Genomic DNA, 21,563 nt, shown 5'->3' on the forward strand with positions numbered 1-21,563 from the left:
GTGACGCAGCCAGAAATATTTTTCGGGGGGCTGTTATACGCCTTCTGCAAAAAAAGAAACCGGAAAGGAAAGGTAGTGTGCACACAAATGTCATTTTGTTTTAATTTTATTACCTAATTTTCCTATTTTGTTCTTACATATTAATATACCAATGTGGAGTGCGAACCACATGGAAGGAAAAAAAAAGGCTGAAATGCAAAGGGGACAGCAGGTGGGCGGTGCAGCACTCCGAAAATTTCGGGGTAGTGTTCTGACACCAAAACAACCCCCTGGCTACACCCCTGGGCACAGTGGCAGCACATCAGGCTGGAACTGTAGGAACCCGGGCTCGGATCGCATCGGATTACGCATTTTTTTATTTACTATTCACAGCAGCAGCCATTTTCTTGACCGGAAAACTACAGCAGCGACAGTTTATCGATGAATGAAGCACTTGAGGCTTTTGCCTTAAAAATGCATATGGCTAAAAGCGAGAACTGTAGTTCATTTATGCTGTCCCTATTTATATATATGACATCCAGCAGCAAAAGACGGGCATTTGCTGACGCAGGTGGCAGCGCAACCAGTCTGGCTGTCTGTGTACCTGATTGCCATGCTAGGGAATCATGCGAGCATTTTCTACATACTCTCCTAGGTGGCAGCAACGCCCTTGCTTGGTCAAATTTGTAGGCGGTCCCTCTGAAAGTTTTGTTATGTGCCCTCTTGCAAAAAGTGAAAGCAAACGAGGGACGAATTCCAGCTCTGGTCATTTCCTTCTTAACAAACAAGGCACAGTTTGTCATATTAAACAAAAGCAGAATGTGTTTTGCAAGGTTGATACAAAAAGTCATTCTGCCTTTAGTATCCCTGGCATCTACCTGATCATTTTTGTGTACAACCCTCATCCACACCTCAATTCCTGATTGATATCTTGATCCTAATTTTTGTCATTTTTGTGTTTTTAATTTGTTCGTAAGTTAAAAGTTGTTCTTAATTTCGGGTTTTATTGACATATTAGACGTCGTAATTGATATAAACATTAAGAACAGCCAGGGGAAGTTACAAGGCGAGCTAAGAAGCCACTCAACCCGCCGCGGTGGCTCAGAGGCTAAGGCGTTGCGCTGCTGAGCACGAGGACGCGGGTTCGATTCCCGGCTGCGGCGGCAGCTTTTCTGATGGAGGTGAACAGCAAAAATGCCCGTGCGTTCGAGATTTCGGCGCACGTTAAAGATCCCCAGGAGGTCAAAATTAATCCGGAGCCCTCCACTACAACGCGCCTCATCGCCTGTGTTGCGTTGGCGCATTAAACCCCCACAATCAATCAAATCAAGAAGCCACTCAACTTAAACAACCGCTTGGTTTGGTGTGCATGCCATTGATGGTGCTGGGTGGAGAGGCACACGTTATCAGGTGGGTGCTGAATTGACTCTAGAATCCGTTTGCTGGTTAAAGAAATAAAAGCTTGTTACTTTCTATTGTTACTGTCTATAGGGTATCAATGGGTCGAGGACACAAAATGTAAGCACTCCAATCAAGGGGTTTTAATTCATTAAAATGATCTTGAAGCTGCTTTTTAAGTCTACAGTGCAAAAAGCTCTTGATGCCAGATGTAGAAATGTTGGGACAACGTCTAAAAGCTGCCTGTATTCCTCGCCGTGTGCTTGCATGCAGGCTTGAAGACGTGGCTCCGACATGACCGTACCAGGTGATGCCCCTTGGAATCTTGGGTTGCTTGTGGCTGTTCATTGTCTTTTGGTGATAAGGAGTCTTAAAGCACACTTAGGCAGACCTTTCTTGCTGATAAAGCGCATGGCTATCTTGGAGCAATGCGGCGTCTCATACGGGCTTTGTTTTTCTCTGTGTCAACGTTGCAGATAAATTTGACGAGTCAACGGAGAGCTCACGCGAGAGGAAGGCCTCAAGTCAGCACATTACTCATGGTGTGTTGCACACTGTCTTTGGGCTTTCGTAAAGCACGTCATAAGGACTGCTTAAGACAAATGCAGTGAAATTTCAGTGATCACTGATTTACTAAATATAAAAAGGAACTGTTTGAATTATACTAGCCTCAATTATTGTACCAGCAATAACAGTATCTTGTTTGCATCCAATATGACTAACTCCAATCGAGCTAATGTGGTATGGGCCAATTGGGGAGGGCATAGTGACCAAGGCGTTTAGCAGCTTTACATGAACTTGTTGGTTCTAAGTGGATACTAATGTCTGCGGAATTATCCCATGTTCCTTTTCCATAGGAGCTCAACTTCTTCATAAGCACATGCTCAGATGATTTGGCTTTGTCTGGTGTTACAGACAGAAAGAATGCAAATTTTTTCAGGTTCTTGTCTTGCATTACATCAGCTTTTTTTTTTCTTTCACTTTTTTAAATGATACACCTTTCAAGCACCAAAATATTTATACAAAGGACATAAAGGACAGAGATGTGCATTGAGCCAAATTGGGACACCCCTGTGTACATGATGGCTCATGCGTGTTTATCATGATTGATCAGAAACACTTTATTGTTGCAAGAGAAAAAAAAAAACATTCTATATACTACGAATCTGGGCCCTTCAATGTGGCACACAGTCTAGGTGGCGCTTCTACACTTTAAGCTCAAAATTTGCTTTTTAGATTGCATTTTGTTTTCACTATGTGTGATGGTGTATTGGCCATGTGTCAGCCAACCTCCACTGGATCTATGTTCTTTTTGCTTGTTTGTTTAACAGGGGACAATTCATCACGGACGTATGACTCTATTGAAGGTCTTGGGAATGGCACCACACCGTCAACGCAGAAAATATTTGAACCCTCCGACCAGGCATACTTCCAGCAGCAGATTGAGGTTCCTTATACAGGAGAGGTGGGTGGGCTGGAACGCATGGCAGTCTGATGTTTTCTCACTTGTTTGCATGGCCCTTCTAAGCAAAGGGAAACCAAGCTGAGGTCACAGCCTGTCCTCTGCTCGCACCTTGTCTGTGTCACTTTTTTTCCCTAAATTTGTCTGGAGGAAATCCCAGCTACCCCTGCAACACGTTCTTGAGTTCAACGGGATTAATGCAGCCTGTACATCTATGTGTGGCTGGGGTACTGTGTGGCTGTGTGTTGTTTGCCGTCACTGCTTTCATGGCTGGTGGGTTGGTAGAAAGGCAGGGTCTCCCAGTGTGCTGAGAACGACTTTGCCCACGGACCAGCTGTCTTTTGTCCACATAGGCAATTTCTGAATTCACCTTGGAAAAAACTTTGTATGTAGCACTTTAGCGCCCGCTACTGTGATTTGGCAGTGTCAATGTCCTCATAACAGAGCGAGCGAGCGAGACACTGAAGGCAGAAAGAAAACAAAGGAGGACCGTCGGGCAAAAGTGTAAGGGGAAGGGCACTGCTCAGCGACGATGCGTGGAAGCAGTGAGACATGCTGGGCCGTGGCGACACACTGGGAGATGACGCCATAGCATCGCATGCCGTTGTGCACTGGACGATGACGCGTTCACTTCCTGAGACACAGTTCGCACCACTGACACATAGGCTCCGCCGTCGAGAGAACCCACGAGTGAGTGTTGCCTCAGCGCCGTGCAGCACCCAGGAGTGAGTGCTGAACAATGAGTTAGGCATCCGGGGGAGATGTGCTTTGCATCCTCCTCATTGCGTGGCTCATCCGAACCACTTGAAGTTTGCGCGGGAGGTTCAAAGACGGTTTGCAACAGCACGCTCGGCGGCGGCGATGTTCCGCGTGATAACTGCAGAGTAGTGCGCGCCACTGTGCATTTGCTGATCACGCGACCACTTCCTGAGATGCAGCACCTATGCGCCATGACCGAGAAGACTGCAGTTCGTGCTGCGCACAAATTTTGCATTAGGGAGCTGCTTTTTTTGCAACCTGCTCATTGTAATTTTGCTTTCTGGTTTAAGGGGTTCTGAAGCACCCCTCGCCGATTCTATCAAATATATAGAGTGTCCTGTGTGGCACAGTTTGACTGAACGATTCCTGAAAGAACTTGGCAGATGCGATCAGTATCAATGGAGTCATCGCCTGTCAGAACACATATTTGTGCGCTCTTGTGTTTTTTCTGGGGGCATTGGAAGAGCAGCGCTTGCTTGGGACAGTGACAAGTCTAGCTGCATCTATGTCAGCAGACAACTGTTGGTTGAAAGGCTCCGCGGATTAGAGTACATCAATGAGTGTTGCTCTCCGCCACTTGATTATTCGAAGTCCCTAGAGGTACACTCTGATTTCTGATGGAGGTGGCAAACAAAAATGCCCATGTGTTGAAATTTAGGCACACACAAAGATTCCCGGCTGGTCGAAATTAATCCAGACCTTTCTGTTACAGCACACCTTATAGTCCAGGTGTAGCTTTGGCATGTAAAACACGCCAAATTTGATGCGCTTGATGACTGACGGCATCATGGTTGTTTTCAGACGTCGTTCAGCTTCCGCAAGCTGTGGGCCTTCACGGGCCCGGGTTTCCTGATGAGCATCGCATACCTGGACCCAGGCAACATTGAGTCGGACCTGCAGGCAGGAGCCTTGGCTGAGTACAAGGTGGGTGGGGTGTACCCAGCACTGTTGCTTTCGGCACTGTTGTTCCTACGCAATGTTGTTCCTACTGCCACTGTCTTCGAAGGCACTGTTGGTGGGCGCTTGAATCCCTCTGCCCTGGTGTCGTTACAGCTGCTGTGGGTGCTGCTGTCGGCCACCCTGCTGGGGCTGATGATGCAGCGGCTGAGCGCGCGGCTGGGCGTGGTGACGGGGCTGCACCTGGCCGAGATGTGCCGCCGGGGATACCCCCGCTTCCCGCGCCTGCTGCTGTGGATCATGATCGAGGTGGCCGTCGTGGGCTCCGACATGCAGGAGGTCATCGGCACCGCCATCGCCATCTTCCTCCTCTCGGGGGGACGGCAAGTGCTCCCTCTCTCCCTCCCTCCTGCTTGTGAGGGTTAAAATAATGCCAGCAGTGAACCAGTACTACAGAGGCAGAGTCATGTCCTAGACAGAGTAAGGTTGAACTTGAGGTTTGTGTCTTTCCATATTGTAAACCTCTCCCCGTTTGAGAGGAATGAGTTCATTCGTTGGGACCCTTTAGGGGTGGGGGTTGAGGTGCCAGCACTGCAGCAAGAGGCTGGCATGTTCGGCTGTCCCCGAGGCTACCGGGTTTCCCTGAGCCAGCCTTGGTTACCTATTCGTGCCTTCCCCTGCAGGGTGCCCCTGTACGCAGGCGTGCTGATCACGATAGCAGACACCTTCACCTTCCTCCTGCTGGACAAGTATGGCCTGCGGAAGCTCGAGGCCTTCTTCGGCTTTCTCATTCTCGTCATGGCGCTCACCTTCGGATACGAGGTGCAGTGGGCCCCACCGCTTGGTGCGGAGACGGACACAAGGGGCTAAGAAACTTGTGCCCCCCTCTTGTTTTTCTTGTTCTTCCTTCATCCATGATGAATATTTGGTGATTTGTAACTCATTTACGTTATGAGTACTTAATGACGCTTTTTCTTTTATACGCTGTGAGACTGCAAAACAACATACCTGCACATACCGTAATGGGGTTGTCTGTTAGGACTTATTGCCATGACCCCATATTCGTATCAGCTGCTGCAGGAGGTTGACATGCGCAATAGTAAGTACCACCAACTTTGTGTGCCAGAAAGTGTGTTAAACCTGGTATGAGTCCGGTTCACTGGGAGAAACTGGAAAAAACATACATTTTCCTCCTTGCCAGTGCATGAGTATGGAGCTTTCTGTTGTCCATAGCTTGGTAGATGGGGAAGCACATTAAAAGAGACTTGGCTCTTGCGATGTTTCATTTATCATAGCCTTTTCTCCCACGCTAAATATTATCACAAGAAAGCAATGAAGAGGGCAGTGGAGCATGGCTCTGCGGTCCCAGCCTGTGATGACAAAGGAGCTCTGTGTGGGTGCACAACCTGCGCGGACGCCCTCATAACCACCTTGTAAATATTTTTACAGGGTGGCAGAATAGAGGACATGAGCCATGAGATATGGGTGATTTATTTATGCTATTTGCAATGGCGGCCATCACAGAGGTCGTACAGGCTGTGCGTGCACACAGCGTCTTTGTCGTCAATGGTTGAGGCCCCAGCAGCATGCTCTTCTGCCTTCTTCTTCTTCTTGTGGCAGTATTGTAAACTGATCGCTCACCTTCCTTAAACATGGTTTGCCTTCATCCTGCCGTCATGTAACAATATTATCCAGGCCCTCAATGGCTTTGTTCACGATCTATGGTAGGATCAATTTGGGAGCTGACTATAGGGCAATGAAAACTTGATTCAGTTGGTTATTGATTTATGGATGATATAAATATAGGTAGGTATAATATCTAGACGACATAAAACTTGATTCATGAATGATACAAAGCAAGAATGGTGCATATTTTTTTTCTCCTCTTTGCCTCTCGTTTATTTCAATTTTCATTGGGTCTAAAAAGTTTCCTTTGTAAGGAAAACCTTGTGGACTGTGATAGCAGGCTCCAGCGTGCGTATTGAGTGAGGTTCCATGTCTCCTTTTTATTTTTTTTGTTGGTTAGAAGACTTCAGAAGCTGTGTGGCAGTCTGGCGCTCTAGTAGTTGTTATCGGTGTGAAAAGAAAATAAATAAACCTTTAACACAATCCAGGCGATGTTGCAGACCAAGTAAAACAACAGTACTGTCTGGGAGCGATGCTGACAGTGTCTGGCCAGTGGCAGGAATGCAACCGTTGTGCCTGGCCCTCCTCTCTCCCCGTTGCAGTATGTGCGTGTGGGTCCCGACCAGCTGAGGGTGGTGGAAGGCCTGTTTGTGCCCTGGTGCTCGCACTGCGACAGCCGGGCACTGCTGCAGGCTGTAGGCATTGTGGGTGCCGTCATCATGCCCCACAACTTGTACCTTCACTCGGCACTGGTCAAGGTACGGCGCCTCTGTCCCTCTGGCAATCTCCACCTTTCAGTTGTTGACTGAGGCCTAAATTTTCTTTGGCAATGATGATATATTGGTTGCACTGGAGCTGTGTGTGCCTGCTGAGTGGCTAAAGCGTTTTGCTGCTGAGCATGAGAATGCGGGATCAATCCCAGCCATGGCAGCCATTTTTCTGGTGGCAAGGAAAAATGGAAAACGCGTGTGTGTCGAGACTTCAGCTAATGTTAGAGAAAGCCAGGGGTACTAAATTAATCTGTAGCCCTCCGCTACAGCGTACCTCATAACTGGATGTAGCTTTAGCACGTAAAAAACAATTTTAATTTAAAGGAGCTGTATGTGCATGTTAAGCACGTTGGGGCCTTGTTAATTCGTTAGCAGTGGCCAACATTTGCGTGTTGTCCATTGATTGCCGCTTGTTGCCATGATTAGCCCTTCAGTATTACTGTAGTCCTGGACAAGGGAAGTACTGGCTCCTTATTCAAAACTAGAAAACATTCTCTAGCAGTTCCAGCCAGCAGAGAGTTGTGGCTTCAAACAGATTTGCACAGAAAAAGAAGGAAAGCGTCGTCACTATTACATTTGTGCATGTATCTGCCAAGCATGTGCTGCTTAGTGGAGCATTACTGTGTTCGTAATATTTGGTGAATGAGAAGAATGTGGCATACAAAATTTCAATGACGTGCGCTACCAGTGTGTTCAGGTGCGTGTCCCCAGTGGACTGATGTTTTGTCACAAGACAGGTTCACAAATTGTTCAGTGGAAAGCAGTGTGGGTTCAGCGATTTGAATATTCACTCGAATGAAACTGAGCATGCATCTCTTTTTTCACCAGTAGTGGTTGTATAACACTGCACTTTGTACCACAATGCTAGGTTTATGCAGCAAGAGCACTCCTTTTGTGGCAGTCGGAGAGCAGTAGACAAGATTACTTTTCGGATTTGCAGCGCAAGTGTGTGTGAGCAAATTAGAGGCTTAAATGTTCACTTACAGAGCCTCATGGATTTGCTGTTGCATGTTTTGTTTCTCCAGTCGCGCGCGGTGGACCGTGCGGACAAGACCCAGGTGCGGGAGGCCAACAAGTACTTCTTTGTGGAGGCCTGCATTGCACTGCTCGTCTCGTTCATCATCAACGTCTTTGTCATGGGCGTCTTTGCCCATGGCCTCTTTGGCCGCACCAACATGGACATTGTGAGTGCTGCTGTTGCTGGGCTGCCTTCTTTTTTGGTGCCGTGAAATGCATATCAACTGATTCAAGCCTGAGGGAAATGTTTGTCTGTATGTGTTCCCATGACTGCAGTTTCCTGTGCGACTAATTTCCCGTTTCCTAGTGTGGGTATCCTGAACTACCGTATTTGCACGATTCTAACGCGCCACCGATTGTAATGTGCGGATAAGTTTGCGCAGGAAAATTCGAAAAAAAAATAATTTTGACGCCGACTTTACCGCGCAGATGTAAAATACATGGCACCACGTATCTGGAAGAAGGATATTTTATTTGACGCATGCAACTGTGGCAGCCGAAAATAAATTGTCCTTCATAACTCTACACGTGATGGGCTAACTGCAGTAGTAGAAAATGTGTAACAGCTGATAAAGGTATGCCGTTCAGAAATGTGTGCACCGAAATTGTTACAGGATCGTTTCTTTTTTTATTAGATTGAGTTGGATTTTGGGAGGATTCGCGTCTATGGCAATGCTGCTGGCCACTTTAAAGCCTATTTCGGTTTTGAGCCCGAGTGTAATGCGCGCATAAAGTTGAAGGCAACCTTTGCGCAAAAAAAGGTGCGCTCTGGAATCGTACAAATACGGTATACCACATTTTATTTTATTACGGGGCAATATTTTATTAATTTTATTACTAAGACAGCTGTGTAACGAATTTCAGTTTCACAACTTTCTCATTGGTGGTGACGTCGTAGTGAACTTAGGGAATGTTTTGGCACTTCTTAATTTATACGTGCATGCATTTCTAGGGAAGGGCTTTGGTCCCAATCACTGGGCGCAGGGAAGGCCCAGTTCCCCCCCTGAAATATTTTTTAGTTCTTGGTGGAAGGAGAGGGGGTATGGTTGGAATGAATGGCACTACCTACCACAATCAAATAACTATTACCGGTTGTACATTTTCTGTTGCTGGCGATGCCCCAAGCTCACCGGCTTCAACATTTAACACGACCACCAGCCATTTGGCAGTGTCTGTGAGCGAAATTGAACATGTCAAGATGCCATTGTGGGCAATGATTTGACGAGTGCTGAATGTCAGTGTCAGGAATTCCTGTAGGCAATCTTATGAATATGGACTGAGTAAATTTCTTCACTGTTTCAGAGGGATCAATGTCAAGGAACAAGTTTTGCGAACGTCTTTGCAGTAAGTACACGGCACAATTCTTGTTGGTGACTTGCCTTATGCCTCATCTCATTCTTTTTGACATGCTCACTGGCTTCGTGTTTTCCTTTTCACCCCACCAGAACAATACAGATCCTGTGGATGTGGACATATACAAGGGTGTGAGTTGTCCTTGAATCTTTGGTGTGCTTGAGACCATTTATCCCTTTTTTTAACTTTTGCTTGTTTGAAACCTATTAATCTTATGCTGCGTATGTTTCTCTGCAAGAAAAGTGTTTAATTCCGGATAGTTCTATGCTCTTTTAGTGGTCATGGAGTTGAGAGTAGTGAGGACTAAATTTTGCTACTAAAACTCGGTTTACTGGCTCTAAATGTTAGCCACCATAAAATATTTGGTAATCATGAGGGAACAAAGCAACCACTGGCACAGATGCTGTTGCATGACAAACTATATTTGAGTTCATTGTGAAAGTTAATGAGAAAAGAGTCTGGTTCTTGGAGCCTGCCTTTGTGGTGGCTCGTACTGTATGTGCGTGCTCTGCAGACGGGTGCTGCTGTGTCTTGCCGCAGGGAATCTACTTGGGCTGTGCCTTCGGCATGTTCCCGCTCTACGTCTGGGCCGTGGGCATCCTGGCAGCCGGCCAGAGCTCCACCATGACGGGCACCTACTCGGGCCAGTTTGTTATGGAGGTGGGCAGGAAGACTGACAGCAGTGCAGTGATGAAGATAGCATGTATCTTTCACTAAGGGTGGAGCAGAAAAGCCCACGGCAGCGCACGTGTTGTGTGCTTCTCTGCCTGGTCCTCTGTCCTGCTTCGTCCCTTTTCCCCTACTGGGGAAAAAAGAACTGCAAAGAATTGCAATGACTCATGCTCATACTATGCTACACACACACATTGCGTGCACATGACGTCACCACTACCCTTTCCAAAGCACTGCTCTCGATTTTCTCAGCACTGCTTGAGATGAGAGCATTGGATGAGTTCACAGCCTTTAGTTGTGCACACAGTTCACCGACATGCTGATGTAACTGCAAGCTATGTTTCCCTTCAAGGGGGGGATAAAGGATAATACCAAAGTGGTTAAACTAGCCACTAATTGAGAAATGCACCAGTTGAAAATTAGTTTTTGTATCCACTTGATCGTTTAAAACTTTTACCTTTTTCTTTTTTTTTTTAGATTAAACGGGTAGCAACAGGCTGCATTAGGTGTGGTTGCTGGAGGAATACAGCAAGTTAAACTTTTGGCCAGACTTGTCAGCCTGTCCGCAGAATACGTGCAAGCTTTTTTCGTAGAAGTCTTCAAAGCAATTTAGGCAATATATTTATGAGAAAGATTAACATCGGAATGCAGTCCAAGCAATGTCTCACCTGCTAACTTGGAAATTCCCAAGCTCGCAATTGCATTGCATGTTTGTTTTATGGTATTAATTGCTTACAACAGTGGTGTGCCACTGTTTTTGGGGCACTGCTATGGATATCGTATAGTAGTCATTTCCTGATTAACATCTTTCTATGCTCTTGTCACAAAATTGTTGGGCTCAAGTGTAGCCTGCTGTAAAGCGTGTACTGTAAGGAAAAGCCCTCTCTAGTCCGTCCTCTATTTCTTACAAATGGTCTGATGCTGGGGCTAATGAGTGTAGGATGTACGTGTTTAATACTGCCACTCCTGAACTTTAAGTGAAAGGTGAAGCGGTATATTTTGTATCTGCTCTGTTGTGCCACTGGAGAAGAACAAAAGCTGCAAGCATGGAAAGCAACATGCTTGCTAGAAACAAAATTGGGACGTATTAAAGGAGCGAGTGTTGCACGGAATAGAATTCGAAAAAGGCGAAGCGAGATAGAAAATCTGTTGAATGCATGTTTCTTACTACGAAGATGTCGATTCCAGTGCGTGCACGCAGTTTTGATGCTGGCTCATTTGTGTGGCATGCTTTGTTTCCTTTCTTCTTTCCTCGACGCAACCCTGCAGGGCTTTCTGAACCTGCCCATCAGCCGGTGGTTGCGTGTGCTCATCACACGACTCATCGCCATCGCGCCCACCGTCCTGTGTGCCGTCTTTGGCAACATTGAGCAGCTGTCGGGCATGAACGACCTGCTGAATGCGCTCATGAGCCTGCAGCTGCCCTTTGCCCTCATCCCCACCCTGACCTTCACCACCTCGGCGGCCGTCATGGGCGACTTCAAGAACGGAATGTACGGGGGCCACTTCTATTTGGGAACCTGGCGCTGGCACTTTATTGGGGCCCAGTGCATGGGTTACATGCAAGCGATGTGATTGAAGCATCTGTACAATACATTTCTCAGTCGACTGTATCAAATAGGTGAAGTTTGTGGTATTTTTTCAATGTATGTTAAAGCCTACGTCACTGTAGAGCTTGAAGCAAAATAGAGCGGCATAGAACACTGTTAAGCACATGAAAACGACGGGAAATGGCGCTTTTTTTCAGTGTATATCTTTTTTTCTTTCTTTTTACTGTCTATTTCTTTCATTTAATATTAGTCCCGACTTAACTACACCTGAAAGAAGTAAATATTACTAGGAGCTGGTACGTGGCTCTGAGAGTGAAACAGCAAAAAGAAAATAAGATCAGTCCTCGTGTCTTCTCTCTCTTGTAACGAGAGGGTTACTGCTTCCCTGTCGAGACAAAGATCTGACATTGAGTAAAAGCAGCCACGTCCTTTTCTAGGTTCACCAAGGTGGCAGCGAGCCTGTTGTCAGTGGTGGTGATCACCATCAACCTGTACTTTGTGAGCAACTTTGTGCACGAAAAACTGCCGGATCACTGGACAGTCTACCTGTCCATAGCAGTCTTTGGAATCCTCTACTTGGGCTTCAACCTTTATTTGGTGAGTGTGCACTGCCCCATGTGGGCCCACCACAGTTTTTGGCCCTGCCTGACAAAGCAAGCAACTCCTTGGAAGCCTTATTGAAGTGAAAGCTTTCTTAGTGGGACTGGTGGAGTCCTGTCAAAGAACTAACGCATTTCCCCATAGACCATTGTGTCAAAACAGTTACTTGAAAATCGCGAAAAAGGAATGGTTCTAGATAAGGCAATACATGCATCGATCATGAAGAAAAGGTTCAATAGTGTACCTTTATCTCATAAACCACGCACGAGTATATGCTTAGAGCGTACAATGTGTTTACTTAGTGCATGAAAAATGGGCACATGGGTTCATTCTTTATTTGCGATTTGGGTTTCTGAAGGTTTGATGATGATTAGACGCACTTTCAGCAAAAGTTGGACGCAATTTTAGTGAAGGTTTGGACACGCTTTTAAGCTTTCGTGCTTTTCTCAACTTTCCTTGGGAAGGGGTGGGAAAGTTTTTGAAGATCAATCTGGGACGATGCCAGTCAAGCTGGTTCATGTTATTCGGTAGAAAGGGTCGATGAATCTTCACAGAGAAAAAATAAGTGGGATGGGACGCATTGCCAACAGTGTGCTTTGGCTCGTTTTTTGTCTTTCACAAAGGCGATCTGACTCTTTTACAAATGTTTGGAAGTTTTCTTACTAGATTCACTAGTGAAGAAGCTGCATTAAATCACAGAAGTGTCCCAAGTTCAAAACCAAACAAACCACCCGTCTGTTAGATTGAGCCCACCTGAACACAGGAAGGGGACTTGCTAAAAATCATGGCCCGCCACCCTTAGAGAAATAAGCTATCAGTGGCAAATTTATTTGTTGAAAACCATTGATTTGTAAACATAAAATTGCTTTTGTGGGTGTTGAGCAAAATTCGGTATATTATGAGTTGGCTTTGAGTTGCAATTAGCTCTGCAGAATCAGTGTTATTCGTGACTTTTTTTTTTTCTTTCAATTTTGTTTGGTTTAATCGGATTTTATCCTGTAATTGTAGTGGGAGCCCACTGAGATTAGTGCCATCCTTGAAATGACGGCTTCAGCACAAGCACGCGGGTGTGATTCCCGGCTGCGGCGGCCGCTTTTCTGTTGGAGGCGAAAAGCAACAACGCCCGTGTGTACGAGATTTCGGCGTATGTTATACCCCTGTCACACGGCAAATCCAATGTCATTCAAAGTGAATGACATTAGCTGTTAATGACATTCGGTTCGGCCGTGCGGGTCTACACGGCGAAACAAATGTCATTTGATTGTGATAGCGGTGACGATTAGCGAGCTCGCAAAACCGCAAAAATTACATTTCAAGTGCATCTAGAATGTTTTCACACGTAATATTTAAAAAAAAACGCAACAAAGGATTATTTTTAAAATAAAAAACAAGAAAAACCACCGATTTAAGTGACATCAGTAGACATCACAAGCCGAGACAAGTCTGCAAAAAATCCGGATTCGGCTAGCACGCGCACTGGGACGAGATTTTCTTTTTCGTTAGTACTTGTTTATCTTTCTTTATTTGAACATCAACACAAAGAAGCAAGTATAAGTTTACTGACAGTTTTTGAAACAATATTCTCTGGTTTATTACTGAATTGTTCTGTCTAGGGACGCGCTACTGCTGTCGAGGCTACTCATTCGGCCGCCAACTGAGGTGTAACTGAGGTCCGGGACCTCAGTTAGCCGGTAAATGTCATTCGCCTTGAATGTCATTCGGTATTCTCGTGTAGCGCCGAATTAATGACATTTAGAGCGAATGACATTTGCTGTAAATGTCATTAGATCTGCCGTGTGACAGGGGTATTAAAGATCCCCAGGTGGTCAAAATTAACCCGGAACCCTCCACTACGGCCCGCCTCATCGCCTGCATTGCGTCTCCGCGTTGAACCCTACAATCAGCCAATGAAATGACGGCTTCCAAAATAGTACCTCGCCTTGTTTCAGGTGGCCCGCCTGCTGGTTGTGTTTGGCCTGACGTCTCTTCTGCAACTTCCCGTAAGTCGAAGCTTTTTCTATCAATTCTCCTCCGCCCCTCACAATTGCGCGGCATGTGCATATTGGGTGTATCTGATGGTCTTCCTTTCTGGATTGTTGCAGCTGGTCGGTCCACATCTCAGCGAGCGCAATGACCGCGTCCTCTTCAATGGCCCATCTCAAACAGACGTATCATTATCACCTGGTAAGCAGCTGTTCATCCTGTTTTGTTGTTACTTTTTTTTTTTTTTTTTGACGTGATCAGCCCTAATGAATTCTCTTTAGAAAAAAATGCAGCCTGATGTTTTTGTTTTCCTCCACATGCTATCATTGGATGCAGTAAGTGGTAAGCAAGGCATGCTCGGCGTAATATGCTGCAGGCCACTCAGAACTAATTGTGCGCAGTGCACCGCACCAAACCTTTTTGCACATGCATGCCGGGGCATGTGCACTCTCACTGGGTCACCAACTCAGTTTTCTGAATTGCGCACCTTTAACGCCTGTCAACGCCCTATTGCTTGTCTTTTGGTTCGGTCACAATGAATTTGAAGTAAGTTGCCATCATTGCAATGACAGGAAGCAAATAAAATTAGCACTGATAGTCTTTCGTACAAACGCGATCAGCCACAAATTTTGTTTCTTCACAATAGTAGAACAATTCTTACTTTCAAATTTGTGAACTATGCCAGTTTGAGTAATGTATATAGCCAAAAGAGAACATTGAAATTTATGCTCGCATAAAACAAGGGCACCATCTTCAGTTTTTTTTTTTGTAACTGAGCTGTATGTACAGCAACTATCACAGCAGCAGTTGCTCATGAAATGGCTTCCCATCATGATTATTAGCACGGATGTCTGGACCAATTGCCGTTATGCCCTTTTTGCGGAGGTGACGTTCTTCCAGATAGTAGCTGAACCAGATCCTGTGTTTCTTTTTACAAATGGACATATTAATAAAGGGCAGCTTTTTATTCACTAAGCGTGTGGAAGGACTTGATTCTATGAATAAAAATTGATTGAAAAAAGATGTGCAGTTAAAGTTGAATTGTTAATTAACCGTCGTGTTGAAACTGCACGTGCAGGTCACGTAACAAATTCTCATTAGCTGGGGGCTAAATTTGTTTCTGATTTAAGAACATATTACAAATAAGGTCATTGAGGATGTTCAAATGACCATCTACTGGGGAAGTTAAAATAGTTGCTTAGTGCAGTAAGTGCTCTCATTTTCTCAGATCAATGTGATCAATCGCATGCTGGTGTTCAGTGACACTGCCGCATCACAAAAAAAAAGAAAAGGAAGTAAGCAGTTTGCTCGTTTTGTTTGATTCCTTCTTCTTGTGATTTTGCTATTCCTGGATAGAACTTTTGTTGCCCGTTTGCATTTCTGAATGCAGTGAACTTAGACCATGCTAAAGAAATCAAGCCAGAATTAAAACACAATGAATGAAACTGGTTTGTTGAGATGCAGTACCCGGGCTTTTATTTGCAAACGGTTATGTCCAATATTCCTTTCAGTTTTCACTTCTTGCTATTATAGATGCTGAGGCGTCTTGGCTGTCGCTTTCACAACCAAGTGACATTGCAAGAATGTTGTGTTCCACTCATCCAAACTTGTTGCCCAGCATTTGTTTATGAAATTTTTAAAGGCTCTTTTGAAACTAGTACCTTATCTCAGTTGCAGCTCGAAAGATTATTATCCTTCGGAATAATAAAGACCTTGGCAAGTCCCGCACACAAATTAGCCACTCAGCGAACATCTATCGTTCTAACAGGGTGGTAGAGATGATTAGAATAAATTGTACATTGGCCTGCTTTTCATTTTTAGGTTACAGATGCAATCACCTTCATCCGCAGGTTATGCAAGTGACAGAGGTTCTTGCGTGTTTCTGCTCCCTTTATTCATATACGGGCCTGCTGCCAGCGGCACACCCTTTTTGTGACCCATGGCCACTTGTCGTTTGTTTTGAAGCCAGGAACATTTTCTCGTTTTCTCGTCGTGTTGTTTAATTAATTGTTTTTTTCACTCTAATTTTGTTCATGGAATGTTTATTCAAATTACCTTATGCGACATCCAAATTTGAGTCTATTACTGGTGGGTTCTCATTTCATTCAAAGGACCAATGAGAAGCAGTGCTTGCTGGCACCCCATAAACCTAAACTCTAGCAAAACGAAGAATGTTTCTTATCCTGTGGTGGTTTAAAGCACCTGCATTAAGAGAATAATAGGGCGAATAGGAAGTACGATCAAAGCAACTGGCAAGACTATTTTTTTTAACCCAAAGTGTGTGCTTGGAAATATGGGAACTATTTTGGAGAGAAACAGTGAAGAAGAGGGATAGGGGAGTAAAACCGAGGGAGGGAGAGGAGAGGAGTGGCGGCATTAGAAAAGTCAATTTATCTGGGAAGCACTCTAAGCCACCCCTTGTTCCAACAACTCTGCATGCATGGAGTTGCAAGTAGGTGCCGTGCCTGTGATGCATGGATGACGGGGCTTTGTCGTTCCCACGCGGCTGCTCGGCCTAATAGTGTTGCCTCTGTGTCTTCTCTGCTCTGTTCAACAGGAGATCGTTTACCAGTTAGTACCCACTTCTGGTTAGTATCGAGCTGTTTCCTCTTTTGGCATGTGTATGTCCTTACCTCGTGGGAGTTGTGCGCCTTGTCCTTGTGTGCTCTTTATTGCACCGCAGTGTCCGTCACCCCGTGTTTGTTCCAGTGCTGTCCTACGTTGTGCTCTCCGTGTCATTAGGAACATAGTTGTAGCTTGGTTTCTTTCGGAGAAAAGTGTTCACAATCTTTTTCTTTATGCATATCTCACAGTTATTACTATTTTGTGTGAAGAGTTCGTCACTTCAGAAGATGAGTGGTTTAGTTTTGAACTGTTTGACTCACTAAGTCATAGAGTGTGCGAAATCATCTGCCGCATCGCACACAGTGCGTGCCATAAGCAGCAGAAACATTTGTTATTTTTTTTATGTAAATCACTACGCCTTCGTCGGGACAACTGAAGTGCTGTGTAATTAAATTAGGGCATGTACCTGAATCAGCATCATTTATTATTGAAGGTGCTATTTTGTGCCACTTGATTGGTATCAATTGCACATTTTGAGTGGTGACACTCGTACACGCTCTTATGCCAATACATTTTTGTTCTGTGACACTTCAGGACAAAGCAGAGCTATGTACTAAAACTCAGAGTGAAATTTATTGCTTAACATCTGCAGAACGCAAAGTTTTTTCAGTACCGTGTATGTGAAGCAGTAAAAATTAACCGTGCTAAACTAAATGCAGAACAGTAACATAATCTGGGGATACCAGTTCTGTTTTTGTCGCATGCATTTGCTTTCATAACCACTGTTCAACCAAAGTGTCTGAACATAAGTGCTTTGCTGGGGTAATGTGATTGTAATTCTCATAGTTAGTTGTTAAAGATGGCTGTAGTTTTGCTGCATGCTTTCGGAACTGCCTTAATGGCTTCCATAAAGAACAGTGACATATTCAGCAAGCATGCATCATAATAAAAACTTGTGGATTCTGAGATGCAAGGTCAATCATCATTCTTCAGACCTGGCGTCTTGGTAGGAATCCTGGAAACGTGTTTTCCGGCTAAATTTGTTTGCATGCGTTTATTTTCATTGGTACTTTATCTCTCGTTTGATTATTTTGTTTGGTTTTGTCTTCTTTTCAGAGTGACCACACCCACCAAATGTTCGAGCAGGCTTGAATGGTGTTGAAATGGGCAGTTTTAGCATGTTTTGTCCATGTGCTGCGATATCTACACCTCGATTGTTTTTTTGTCAGTCGCTAAGCTTATTTAGTCGCACAATTCTTATGGTGCCATCAGTGCTACCAAATATTTTGGCAATGCTTCAAGCCGACACCGGGGACACTCGATGCAAGAGAAGAAATGAGTCTGTGTATTTTTATGAGTCGACGTATTCTCATGCAACATAACGCAGTGCCATTTTTGCACGTAGTTGCGTACTTGAATTGTACGAGGCTCTAGTTCTTATTGCAATTGTTAGTAATTTAGACAATTTATTGAAATGCTGGACTTTTGTGATATAAATATTTTAAATAAATTTACAAAGTTGACCGTTTGTATAAGTTGTGTTTTGTGTATTTCTCCATGCAGCTTCAAGAGAAAAAAAAAATTTTATATACACATTTTTTATTGTTCTTCAGACAGTTGAATTTAGAAATTACTCACACCAGAACATTTTCAGATATTTTCACAATCATAACTTCACCATGCGCTGCGTCATAACTTGTTAATACAATGTTAATGCTTCAACAAAAATTCCTTTTTTTATTTTGTATTTTTGTTCCAACAAATGATTTCAAAAATTTTTTTGCATCTAAACATCTTGGGGTAGTCTCTCATTATTTTCAGTCATAATTTCAAGAGGTGCTGCTGCATAACTTGCTGATATACTATTGTCAATACTGTGTTAATGCCTAAGTTATCCTTTTTGCAGCTTGAAAAGAAATGCACTTGATGTGTTACATCAAGAGACTGGAACTTCAGGAATGAGAAATCACGGTTATAGGCATCTGTAATAGGCACTGAGGAGTGTCGGTTAGGCATATGTAAATATCAAGAACTATAGGTATACTACATAGGCCCAATTAGTTTATACTTCAGCAGCGTATTTTAGGGAAAACTATTCACTAGCAATGGAAACAGCGGACAAATGTTGTGCTATGGAAAACTAATGTTATTTTCTTCATGAAAATGCGCCATACTTCTGAAGAGTTTCACCTAAGCAAATTTACATGAAATTGGGTGATTCAGCACTACAAGAGTGGCTTAATAGCCATGACAAACCAGCTGTGACCGTGTTTTACAGCAGTTCTACCTACTTTCTGTTGATAATGTGCGCAAAAACAAAACACTGAACGTCCACTGAAGTTGGCGGAGTGCACTTGTAGTTTGGAACGCTCCATGGTCTAATTCCATCTGGAATATCAGTGTTTTCTCTCAGAACCTGTGGACTTTTTTTAGCGCAGGGTAACCGGGAACTTTATGTGATGTGTCCGAGACAGATTTAAGGTTCAGAATGGCTCTGTCGGCAGCCCATCCTTTGGGGATGGCGGCAGACCTATCCTGTACCTTTAAAATAAGGTCAGCATTCCGAGTCAGAGTGGTGCCCAACTTTTCCACTGCCCAATAATTTCTGCTCAGAATGTGAAATAAGCACACGAGTGTGGCAAGTTTTGCTCAAGTGTAGCGTGGTATAGAATAGCGTGAGCTGTGACGCTCTTGTCTGCTGCAAAACTGTGCATAACCCAGAATTAAGTGCTTGTTGTCAAAGCCTTGCACGCTTAGCTGTGTTCCCAGGGGGTAACAACAGCCTCTGGTGGAAGAGGCATACTGATGAATCCCAAGGAGACAATCCTTCAATTGCGAAAAGCAAAAATGCCCGTGTGTACGAGATTTCGGCGCACGTTAAAGATCCCCAGGTGGTCAAAATTAACCCGGAGCCCTCCACGGCGCGCCTCATCGCCTGCGTTGCGTCGGCGCGTTAAACCCTACAATCAATCAATCAATCCCACAATTAACACCAATGAGTCCAATGGATAGCACAGTTAGGTGCAATGATTAAGGATAAAAAGATGAGTCACCCTGTCCTGCAGAACTGGATGCCCAATAAAGCTGCTGGGAACAACACCACTGAGTAGCTAGCTCTTTATATCAGTTACAACATAAACAATATATAATATATATATGTGCGTGCGTGCGTGCGTGTGTGTGTGTGTGTGTGTGTGTGTTTTGCAAAGGGGAATAGCCGTCGCAACGGTAGCTGGTCGGGGGGGGGGTTAATTGGCAGGCGAAAGTGTAAGGCCACAGGGCCGAGAGCGGGTCGAGACCAAACCAGCTCGCGGCATGAACGTCCGACTTGGTCTTTCGTCGTCTTCACGATAATCCTCGGAGTATATTCAATTGGGCGGATGGCGCTTCGGCATTCACTATTTATTGTTCTGTCATGTTAACTCATCTTGCTTGTTACAGTACACATATATATTGTAAGCGCTGGTTAGGGCCATGACGCCAGAGGAATGTGCATCCGAACAGTCCCCCGGTGGTTGTATACAAACGCTACGTGTCAACTACTATAGCAGAAGGGTATGCTCCCCTGGACTCGTACTTCGCACGCTTGGTCTTCCACGCGCAATCATGCTTCATCATCGTCATCAGTTGATTATCATCGTCGTCCCCCATCTTGGTTGTTCTCTGGGGCTCACTGCCTGTCAGGCAGGACAAGGCTTGCCCAATAAAGACCTGCTCCAAGACTCCTGGTGCGTGCCTTATAGTATATATATATACAGATACATCTTGTAAATAGATTGCTCCCCATCTACCATGGTTCGCCTCATCTCTGTCCTGCCACCACGTAATTATATATACATATGTGTGCGCGTGTATACAGCCAAGCTACATACACCGATACACACCTATGGAATATTGCACACAGAGTTAGAGTTGTGCACATAATGGCAATTTTTTAATGCAAAAAATAGGAGCATACATGCTTGAGAGCCATCAATGAACACGCTCAAAATAAAAAAAAATAAAACGAAGGTGCTAGAAAGCACTGAAAAGGCAGGAAAGACTCGTCTCTTGCATGTAATGCACGGCAGAGATAATATAATGGAACTATCTGCAGATTAGGTTAGTGTAACGGCCAGTTGAACAAAATACAACACTGAAAATGACAATGAAAGCAACAAAACCACGCTTTCAATAAAAACAGGCGTAGGTGTCCGATGAAACGATATTCGGTAAAACGGATTTCGATAAAGGCTGTGTCAAATTCTGTCCATATGGAACAATAACAAATGGTAAAGTTCCATCTAGATGGAACGTTATGTGGCGGGTAACCTTCCGTCCAGATGGGAACCAAATGAGAACTTTGCGTTCTGGCCAAACGTAACTATACCAAGCGTTAAAGTGCCATCCAGACGGAATTGAAAAGCAAGCTTTGAGTTCCATCCAGATAGAACGAAAAGCTCATAAAGCAGATTGAACGTCAGAATACAGCAGCTTGTGGTTCAAGTACAGATAGGGGTGCCTTGTTAATTTTTTTAAGGTTTCATTAAAACAGAATTATAGTCAGTGGTAAAGTGCCATACGGAGACTGCACCTGTGATAAGTTCTCCCGCAAAGCGGGCAGTTCAGGTCCCAAGGCTTGCTGCGAAGTCGAGGTTCGTGACTGCAATAACCAGGCTGTCGTACGTTCGCTCCTTGTACTTTTTTTTTTAACTGGCTGTTATAATCCAGGCAAATCAATTATCAATAATAAGTAGCCATGAACCCGTGCCCTTTTCGTTGCTCTCCCAATAAATTGGACAGGTTGATAAACGTTGATAAGCATTTGTTAACAATACATATTTTCTGGTGGCTGTGCAGCCTGTCATCAGGAGCTAGTTAATATTTTGCTAGTACAACTATGCATTCCTAAAAGAAATCATTCATTCTTTGCACTGAGTGTTGACATAGCTT

The 21,563-nt window shown here is 44.5% G+C and overlaps 1 protein-coding gene across 5 annotated transcripts in view; it reads left to right on the plus strand.

Annotated features, from left to right (window-relative positions):
* Mvl (solute carrier family member malvolio) overlaps window positions 1-18,166 on the plus strand; it is a 43,914-nt gene extending 25,748 nt beyond the window's left edge. For 3 of the 5 annotated variants that reach the window (XM_077699832.1, XM_077699831.1, XM_077699830.1), the window contains exons 2-18: window positions 1,651-1,684; window positions 1,854-1,919; window positions 2,709-2,842; window positions 4,400-4,522; window positions 4,652-4,878; window positions 5,179-5,317; window positions 6,724-6,879; window positions 7,917-8,075; window positions 9,211-9,252; window positions 9,354-9,392; window positions 9,802-9,921; window positions 11,203-11,426; window positions 11,921-12,080; window positions 14,033-14,083; window positions 14,186-14,266; window positions 16,572-16,654; window positions 17,748-18,166. In XM_077699832.1, coding sequence (XP_077555958.1) covers window positions 1,672-1,684; window positions 1,854-1,919; window positions 2,709-2,842; window positions 4,400-4,522; window positions 4,652-4,878; window positions 5,179-5,317; window positions 6,724-6,879; window positions 7,917-8,075; window positions 9,211-9,252; window positions 9,354-9,392; window positions 9,802-9,921; window positions 11,203-11,426; window positions 11,921-12,080; window positions 14,033-14,083; window positions 14,186-14,266; window positions 16,572-16,654; window position 17,748 — 1,818 coding nt within the window. In that variant the 5' untranslated portion in view covers window positions 1,651-1,671 and the 3' untranslated portion in view covers window positions 17,749-18,166. Of the gene's footprint in view, window positions 1-1,650; window positions 1,685-1,853; window positions 1,920-2,708; window positions 2,843-4,399; window positions 4,523-4,651; window positions 4,879-5,178; window positions 5,318-6,723; window positions 6,880-7,916; window positions 8,076-9,210; window positions 9,253-9,353; window positions 9,393-9,801; window positions 9,922-11,202; window positions 11,427-11,920; window positions 12,081-14,032; window positions 14,084-14,185; window positions 14,268-16,571; window positions 16,655-17,747 lie in introns of all 5 variants that reach the window. The other 2 variants (XM_077699833.1, XM_077699834.1) reach the window with 2 other exon arrangements.
* Window positions 18,167-21,563: the final 3,397 nt, after the last annotated feature.

Source organism: Haemaphysalis longicornis, unplaced genomic scaffold (assembly GCF_048455015.1).
Source record: "Haemaphysalis longicornis isolate Haplotype H1 unplaced genomic scaffold, Haemaphysalis longicornis Haplotype H1 scaffold_2, whole genome shotgun sequence".
Taxonomy (NCBI): Eukaryota; Metazoa; Arthropoda; class Arachnida; order Ixodida; family Ixodidae; genus Haemaphysalis; species Haemaphysalis longicornis.